This window comes from Octopus bimaculoides, chromosome 3, assembly GCF_001194135.2.
Source record: "Octopus bimaculoides isolate UCB-OBI-ISO-001 chromosome 3, ASM119413v2, whole genome shotgun sequence".
Lineage (NCBI taxonomy): Eukaryota > Metazoa > Mollusca > Cephalopoda > Octopoda > Octopodidae > Octopus > Octopus bimaculoides.
Window position 1 is genome coordinate 31,303,841 of NC_068983.1, and position 9,850 is coordinate 31,313,690.

The 9,850-nt window shown below is 37.5% G+C and overlaps 1 protein-coding gene across 1 annotated transcript in view; it reads left to right on the forward strand.

Moving 5' to 3' along the window:
• Positions 1 to 9,850, forward strand: part of LOC106877840 (aminopeptidase N) — a 178,561-nt gene that overhangs the window by 20,218 nt on the left and 148,493 nt on the right. Inside the window, exon 2 of the mRNA XM_014926872.2 lies at positions 3,483 to 4,296. Within this exon, the coding sequence (XP_014782358.2) occupies positions 3,509 to 4,296 (788 nt within the window). The 5' untranslated portion in view covers positions 3,483 to 3,508. The remainder of the gene's footprint in view (positions 1 to 3,482; positions 4,297 to 9,850) is intronic.

Consider the following 9,850-nt stretch of genomic DNA (forward strand, 5'->3'; position numbering starts at 1 on the left):
TATATATATATATATATATATATGTGCGTGCGTGTGTGTGTATTGTTGTGGAAGGCTCCTGATCACTTCCACGTGACCAAAAATGGACTGATGCATTTCAATAAAGTAAAGAAACAGTTTGAACTGTCAAAAGTTGACAGTAGTATTTGACAGTAACAGCGTTGATCGTTCGTGTTGGGTTACTGTGTTAGTTTAATATCGTATCTACATTTGGCATAGTACGGAGCCCATTGTGCGAATGGTTATTCTAGATAACCATATTCAAATATTTATTTGAATAATACTATTCCAATACCCTTATGCACAGTCCAACGTAGTCATAACATTATTGGTGACGGGATATTCAGACTCACTTCATAACATGTACGTATATATCCAAAAATGAGAAAAAGATCAAAGGTCCCTCTCTGTTTACCGACATATTTTGCAAAGTATATATGTGTGTGTGTACGTACGTGCGTTTGTGTTGTGAGTGTGTGTGCGCGCGCGTGTGCGTGTGTGTGTGTGTGTATGTTTGTGTGTGTGTGTGTGTGTGTGTGTGTGTGTGTGTGTGTGTGTGTGTGTGTGTGTGTGTGTGTGTAAATATAATATGTGACAATTATTCGATACCGAATAATTGTCACATATTATATTTACAGATAAATTCCTCTATTTACATAATATCGAGGTCTCTTTCATTCTTTTGTTGTCTTACCATTTCCATCAATATATATATATATATGTATATATATACAAAAGATAAGAAAACAAAGAAAATTGTTTAACACATCTTTAATGATTCGTTACAATTGTTTTTGTGTCAAATCTATAAGCAATGCCAGTTTACGCATTCCAAATGAAAATTTGCGTAATATTTGCAGTTTTAGACATTACAGATGCACTTTATCAAACTTGAGACTTGCATCAAATGTGTACGTATATATACAGTCACGCCTATATTTGATATCTCCTCCAATTTCGAAATACAAAATTAAGTTTCAAATTATTGTTCATACATTTCGATGAATTCATCTTGACACGATGTAGTCATTGATTCTGTTTTAGCTTTGTCTAGCCTCAGGCCAGCAGTGATAATTCAACCTCTAACCATCTTGTCTGTTTTTGTTCACTCAATGTACATGCTACTACATTATCTAAGGATGATTTCTTTAACTTTACGTCAAATAGGATAGATCAGAAATATAATAGAAGGCTGTGACCATCTGTTTTCCCAGGATTATGTAGGACGACGTTACCCTTCTCCTTCGCTTATTTTAGAGGTAGGGTCCAATTTGATGGAGAATTTGTTTCATATTTGATGCAGATCGAGTGGCCGCATCGAGGCCCCTCCTTGTCTCGAAGGAGTTCTTATATTGTGGTCGCTTTTATAGTAAAAACAAAAACCCTATTATAATATGACGGTGTCAGTTACAAGGCTCATTGTGCCTTCTTCAATAGAGGTTGTCTTTGAACACAGCTTTCATTCCTCTGAGATAACTAAAATTTAGAAGTAGTATAGCTTCTAATTTAAGCACGAAGTGGGCAGTTTTGTGGAAGGGATGTGGTTGATACTTTATTTAATCGATCCTGAAAGGTGAAAGGCAAAGCTGACCTTAGCCGGATAGGATTCAGAACGAACAGAGTCGGTTAAATATAGCAAAGCGCTCATCTCGATGACCCTGCTAGTTCGAGGGTTGAGAACGTGCTAGCTCGCTCTTTCGACCCTGCCAGTTCGCTGCCTTGTGAACCAGTATAATGAATTTAATTAACCAGTCTTACTCGTGTTGATGGTTAGCTCACCTTTGATTTCGGAATTTTTATCTCACAATAGTCGAGGGAGTAATGCCTAGTATAGCAGTCAGAAAGATGCAATAAGTTTTACAATGTTTAATCTGTTGCATCTTGTAAAGACGTAGATCAAAATGACTATAGATGGCGCGAAGGAAGTCTGTTTGAGATATGCTCTTGAAGAATGTACCAGCCATACAGAAAACGCTTCGCTCTTGCAGACTGTGACCATTTTCATAGCTTAATTAGCCATTAGGAAGGCAACAAATCTGACATTAGAATTGCCAAGGATAGATAATGGTTCATGGTATAAGATCATAACTGATTTCAGGGATGTGGCCGTCGTATAATTTTTTTTCTTATGTTTCTATGATTATTGTTAATTTTAATGTGTAAACGACTATGAATTTAATTAACTTTGGTGATGTTTGAACTTGAAGCTTGAGGCTCTTTCACTCCCTGTCGCAAGAAGCACGGTAGTAACGAGAAGGCAATTCTTTGCACTCAAGTGTACTCTTTTCTCTTGAGGCACGTCTGTTCACTTCCCGGAAGAAAGATATTGGATGAAGTGAATTTATCTGTAACCTATCCAGTTTCTTGGTCACAAAGATTTTACAAATACCACTGTTTTACGCAAGCTGAGAAGCCAATTATTAATATCTTTTATTCCAATTGCCCTGCTTAAGAACAAAGAATTCTGATAAATGTTTGTCATATATTGTTCAGAATTACATATTCGTCATTTCTAGCTTTGGACACAAACATATGCAAAGTGAACAAAGCCAGACAACACTACTTTAGCTTGGGGATTTACAGATTGTCATGTGTGTGTACAAGCGTGGCTGTCTGTATTTATAAGTGCGTCTGCTTTGTATGTTGTGCTCATATCGGAATTTATTTAAAAAGAGCTCAAAAAGTAAAAAAAGAACAATTGAAAGACAACAACACAAAAAGATTTTGTCGTCTGAAGAAATGTTTATATTCATGTGAACATTTTGTGTATATCTGTATTTTACGTTGATACTGAACGCATTGTATTTTTTTTATTTTGACTTGTTGGGTCTGGAGAAAAGGAATAGTCCCCATGACCTTAGCATACCCTCCGAAACTTTGATATTGATGTCGTTAATGTTCTTTTTTAACCATTGAAAATCAACAGCAACAGGAAAGATATTAGCAGGATGAGATGTCTGGATAGCCGACTTTCTCGGGAGGAAGGTCTGGTCGTAGGATTGATGTGAAGCCCAGGCTTTCGGGGTCGATAAAATAAGTACCATTTGATTACTGGGGTCGATCTGATTGATTTACTCCTCCCCTGAAATTGCTTTTCTTGTGCCAAAATTTGAATGTCATACACATACATACGCTTTTTTCATGAGTGTGTATGTGTCTATGTTCATGTATGATCACACGCGCACATACACACATATTAATTTACTCACACAGATATACATTCATGTAAATCACCATTATTTTTAGCCCTAGGTAATGCAACTCGATTACAAGTCAATATGGACACATATAAACGTTCACCGGTGTGCTCGTGTGCTCGTATGTGTGTGTGCGTGCGTGTGTGTACTTTATCGTTTTAATATTGGATTTTTAGACAATTTAAAGTTATTTTATTTTTCTTTTGTTTGCCGTTATAGGGTTTAAACAAATCTTGTGAATTCAGCTATTATTTTATCTCATTATTCTTTTCTTTTCATCAATAGGGTCTAAACGCTCCTTGTGAAAAGCAATGAAAGAAAATATGGATATGACAGCTGGTGGTGAATTGAATGGAATCCAGCCAAGCCAAACTGGCAACGTAACAAATCCTCCAAATGATGGTTTGGTCAAAACTCACAACACAATGGTGAGCATTCAGCCGGAACGAGGTAATCAGGCGGGTGCTGGATGTTACGTCACTAGGCTACAGGTCGGTTTGTTTCTATTCCTGATCCTACTGACAACTATTTTCATTGCTCTTATAGCTGCTTTCGTTGGAAGAAACACGCGCTGCGATTGCCAAAATTCTCAACAGAATGCTTCTATTAACAGAGACAATAAGAATAGTCAGGAAAATACGATAGCCGGAAAATTTGGCGAGAATGAATCAGGCAAGAATGAGTCAGGCCACAAAGGAGGAAATAAATTATGGAACAGACTACGTTTACCGAGAAGCTTGATCCCTTCTCACTACTCCCTTGAATTAAAGGTTGATATGGATGCGTTTATATTCACTGGTAAAGTAAATATCACAATTCATGTCGATCAGCCGACACACTATGTAATATTCCACACAAAAGAACTCGATGTTGACAAAAAAGCTGTTTCTGTTCACCTAAATGGAAATATTTCCGACACTGTTCCCATCGGTAAACAGTTCTACGTCAAAGACAATAAATATCAAGTCTTGGATTTGAATCAGAACTTAAAAGAAGGAAAAGATTATGTAATAAGCATCGGTAATTTTTGGGGTAAAATAGCCCCTGACTTGAAAGGCCTTTATAAGGGATCCTATGTAACAAAAAGTGGTGAAATAAGGTAAGCAAATCGTTTAATTACACTATTGTTTTACGATTTTTCAACCCATTCTCTTTTTTATATTTTAACAAAAATAATTATCTGAAAATATCTCATGAAAAAATTCTTTATGCCAATTTTGGTACTGTAGCAGAAGAAAAGAGTTTTTAAAAAATGGAATATCATTTATTGAATATATAGACTTTCAGGGGAAAAGGATATACTGAATGCCATACGTAAAAAAAAAAAATAATAAAATAAAGTAAAAAAATTAAAATTTTTTTTGAATTGAATGAAATTTCCCTTTTCAGTCGGAGAAAGAAAACAGATGCCAGGCAACAACTGTAATATATCAACAACTCTCGTGCGTTGATACATTATCCAATATTAATAACACAAGTGAGAAGACTTGAACTAGGAGTTCAAAATAGGTGACTTTTAGAAACAAGATCTGAACGATAATGCTGTCAACTAATAAAAAAAAAATGCAATAATTATAATAATCACAGCCACAATAACGGATTTTTACTTTGACACATTTTAAGGGAGGCGGAATAGTCGATCGATTAATACCGCAATACATTATTGGTTCTTATTTTATCGATGTAAAAAGGCTAAAAGTTTAAGTCAAGGGTGATGCGATCAAATAAGTACTATCATTCAAGTAATTATAACAATGATTTATAACATATCACACGATCGTAACTTTTAGGAGTTGCACCTCTTCTACTCGGGCCCATCGAACAGCCTTCGTTACTTCGTGTCTCAGGGCACTCACCTTAGTTCTGACAGGGGAACCTTCATGCTCCCTGTTAAAGAATTAGTTGGGGGCCAATCTCACCGCAAATACGTCGGTTGTGCTGCCTTTCCAAAACACCTGTTATAAATTTCTTACCAGATCTCTTTAATCTAGTTTTCTTTATCGCTAGTCCTTTACTAAACAATATCAATTCTTTTCTAATTGCTTTTTTATAGGTGAAGCAATTTTTGTTGTTGGCCATTTCTCTTATCAACATCTGCTTAACTATTTTAATCTAGTCCCTACAAGCTTTGCGCGCCAGTAATGACGTTTCCGGATTCCAGTAACCGTGTCTTTGCTTATCAAACTTATCTCGGTTGTAGTCTGTTTATGTGATGATGATAGATTGCGATCAACCTATGCTATACATATCTACTGGCCTACAGAATACTCTATCTAGATACCATTTGGATGATCTAACACATTTTGTCCAAGCCACATTAGTACAGTCATAAAATTCAGTCAGTAACTGTCAAACAAATGGAAACATCTCAATAGATTTATGAGACTTTTGCAATCCCTTCTCTTATCAGCTAACCATCACTAAGTCCCATCTAGCATCCAAAATGCTGTTCCAATGAACCACTAGTACTAAATAGAGAGACGTTCTCAAGGCGCACTTTAAACGCTTAAGAAAATCTACACCCTTCCCACTACCCTTATTGGGGCATAGATATGAACTAGTCGAGAGGTATAGTCTTTGCTATTAATCACATTCAGAACAACCGACTTAACCTCTGGATCCAGGAAGATTATTCATATTGTGAGATCCAGACCTTTCTGAAACAACGACTCGGCCTCCCGATCTCGGTCGACTTGGAGATGCGTACATTTCGTCTAAGCTGGGCACGAAGGATCGCACATGGGAAATTGTGGTCTCACTGATGGACACTATATCTAAGACTACTAACCTGCTTCTGAGGTGAACCTACATCATATTCATAATATTCTAAGTAAGACAATGGATCAAAGACGAAAATAAGAGGGACCACTTATCTTATTCATGTGAAAAACAGACGATCCGCCCTTCTAACTAATTTTGGATGTTTCTACTTTTAAAGTTTTGTAAATTCTTTTGTTTAATGTCCTGCGGAAAACTTCTCGATCGGGGTTTTGTTTTTAGTTTGCTATAATTTTCTTATGTTGATTTTAGGATCTGTTTAGTCCTCGCTGTGTTATTTGCTGGCGTGATTAAATGAAGGCTTGTAATGTCTCTGTGTTGATGTATATGATTTATTAGGTCTTTGTAATTTGTATCTATGGCCGTGCAGTTTGTTTCTTAGCGAATGATGTTCTTGTTTGTGCGTGTAGGCATTATATTGTAGTTGTATTTATAGTGCTCATGGAGTCTGTGGTGGTGGAAGGTGGTGGTGTTGGCGGCGGCGGTGGTGGTGGTGGTGGTCGTCGTCGTCTTCGGCGTCGTCGTTGTTGTAATCATCGTCGTCGTCGTGGCAGCGGTGGTGAGAGGGTCGGTGGTGGTGTTGGTGTTGGTGATGGTGGCGTGTTGATAGTATTGGTAGTGTTGTCTCTAGAGATGGTGTTGCTGTATCATAGTTTGAATACATCCCTCCAGCGTTTTTGTTGGTATAAAGTGTTTCTATTGTCCCTAAATTTCTTCCATATGCTGTCAGTTTCGTCCTCCACTTGGCCATACTTTTTCCCAAGAAATCGCTCAACATTCGATGCAATACTAAATAGGTTCATACAATCTATAATCGAAGAATGTGGCATCATATCGTACGCCTTACGATAATCGATCGATGACATGGCTAAGTTAGTTTTCCTTCTCTTGCAGTCTCTAAGTACAGTTTTGTCTACCAGGAGTTGATTCTTGGTACTTGTGCACTTACGCTTGCACCCCTTCTGTTCATGCGGCAGGATTCCTATTGTTATTATTATTGTTATTATCATTATTATCATTATTATTATTATTATTATTATTATTATTATTATTATTATTATTATTATTACTGAGTGAGAGAGCAGTGCATGCCATCAAATTGACACTGGATTGAAATATACGAAGCCCAATATACCCATCAGGACTACCCGTTTGATAGGGTACACTAGGCATATGCATCACAACCATATGAGCACGACATGGTGATTTCATATCCAGATAAACAGCACATGGCCTTGCAGGTGGGGGCCCAGGTAGAATTTTTTCAGGTCGAGTAGCTCATCCCGCTCACAAGGTCCCTGAATAAGGTTTGTTTAAGGATGTTGAACGAAACACATATGTTTCCAGAAGTGAATTATTGAAACCCCAAAGAATTTCTCTCGACACATGGCTATGATGCTTCCTCACTACTTCTGCTCGTGCTCAGAGATGCACAAAATGTCAGCCACTAAGGGACATGCTCAACTTGTTATGGTCAAACAACTGACAAGTAAATCTGTGGTATTGAGCAGAATATTTACTGTAGCCCATCTTTTATACCAAGACAAAACATATACATAACACCTCCAGTCAGTTAAGATCAGAAGCCATGACAGCCAGTGCCTGGTACTGCGTCAGGACTATTATTATTGTTGTTGTTTTACTTCTCTGAGCTCTCAGTCTTGTTTGCTTTGGTTGATTCTGTGAGAGCAGACAGCAGCCTGTTGTCAGATGTATCACAGGGTCTCTTTCTGCACATTATAAGCTTTGGTAATTGGTTGGGTGAAAGTTGTGAAAATGGCCAGAGTGGATGGTACCAATCTAGGTGTAGACTTGTGAGTTGGGGAGAAGGAATTGGAGATGGAACTTGCTCTTGGAGTTTCAGGGAAATCTCGGACAGTGGGGTTCTTCGATTATCCCAAGAGGCGTTTCTGTATCAGATGGACCACATCTTTATCTCATCCGAGTTCATTCGCCCTTAGACAAGTCTTACTTTTTCTTCTGCGGGGTGAGAAAATAGCAAGAAAAACATCCTTTTCACATAGCTAGCTCTGTGGCGTTGCCGGTTTAATCGCCGACGGTCCGACACTTGTGATTCAACTTCACGACTTTAATAATGGTGGTGGTGGTGGTGGTGGTGGATAGGCGGGTGTCCCGTACCTGAGTAAATAAAATACGCGGGCACATGTAGTGAAAAGAAAGAAAAAAAGAAAGCCTTTTAAAAAAGGCGTGGAGAAAAGAGAGAGAGAAAGAAAGATGGTACGAGAGCATGTGTACTTCAGCGTGGGAAATTGTAATGGAAGGGGTGGTTTGGTTGGTCGCATTAGTTTCAAGCACAGGTGACGAATTATGTTGCTGAATGACACGTTACGCTTTAGTGTTTTAGAGAGAGGAGGACTTGGAGTGAGTGAGAGATGGAATGAGAGTACCGGAGAGGGAGGGAGAGGGAGAGAGAGAGAGAAGAGGGTGGGTGAGGGTGAAAGAACGGAAAGGGCAGTGAGTGAGATACCAGATAGTTAGCTGATGCATTACGCTGTCACTCAAGTAGTTACTGGAAATGAAAAGTGAAGAAAAAGCGAAAGAGGGAGATGTTAACGACACGCTGAGGGAAAGTACATGGTTACAAAGTTAGATGAAATAAGAGCTAAAAGAGAGAAAGAGAGAGAGGAAAAAACAGAAGGATAGAGAATATTTAGGAGAGGAAAATTTTAAAATCCCATAATATATTATTGTGACTGGAAGTAAAATAACTTAACAAAATAGCTATGGATGTACTTTTTTAAAATTTGCAATGGAATTGAAACTAAGGTAAATAAAATCATTGTGTATATTCTTTGTATCGTTCTGTAGATATTAATTGCATATACTGTAACGTAATTGTGATCAAATATTGCCTAATAAGGGATATGCAATTATATATTGCTCTGCGGTTTGAATAGACATGAATACTAACGAAGTATTGTATAGATTGTTATTGTAAATTTTTGCATCATTTATTGCTCATTTAACAATTAGGCTTATATAAATAGCTTCTCTTAATATTTTCTCTTTCCGTAGAATTTCCTTGGGTCCCGATAGTATACACACATACATATATATGTGTGTGTGTGTGTGTATGTATGTGTGTGTTGAGAGAGAGAGAGAGACAGACAGACAGACAGATAGACAGAGACAGACAGACAGATAGACAGAGACAGACAGACAGATAGACAGAGACAGACAGACAGATAGACAGAGACAGACAGACAGATAGACAGAGACAGACAGAGGGTAAGATCCAATGATCAAGGTGTATGAAATACGTGAGATTCAAGCAATCCGTAGAAAATATAAAAAGCAACTTTCAAGAACAATAGTGGTTTATTGTTGTGGAAGGTCGTGTATTTTTCCCGTATCAAAGTACGATAAGCTGAAGAAAATTAATTTACAGTTCACAGTGACAAGTGGGGTTGTCGGGTAAGCGAATAAAAACCCCTAAATTAAGGAATAGCCTAGATAAAATAAAAGGAATAGCCTAGATAAAATACATATGTTTCAGAGCGAGCAGAATCTCGGAAGTAGTAATTATCCAAGCTAGGTGTACAGCGCAGGCTACTCTTCAGGCCAATTATCTATACTATAAAAGGCATATTATATAAATTTTTCTGAATTTTACATTGCCGTTTGAAGGTCCATGTAAACACCTAGAGGATTAGATCAAAATACGTTGAAGGCACAGTTTGAATGGGGAATATAACTGTATAGATAGATAGATAGATAGATAGATAGATAGATAGATAGATAGATAGATAGATAGATAAATAGATAGATAGATAGATATGTTTCTTTATTAGCCACACAGGGCTCAACATAGAGGGAACAAAATACAAATGTAGAGTTTTTTTTCTTTTCGAGGG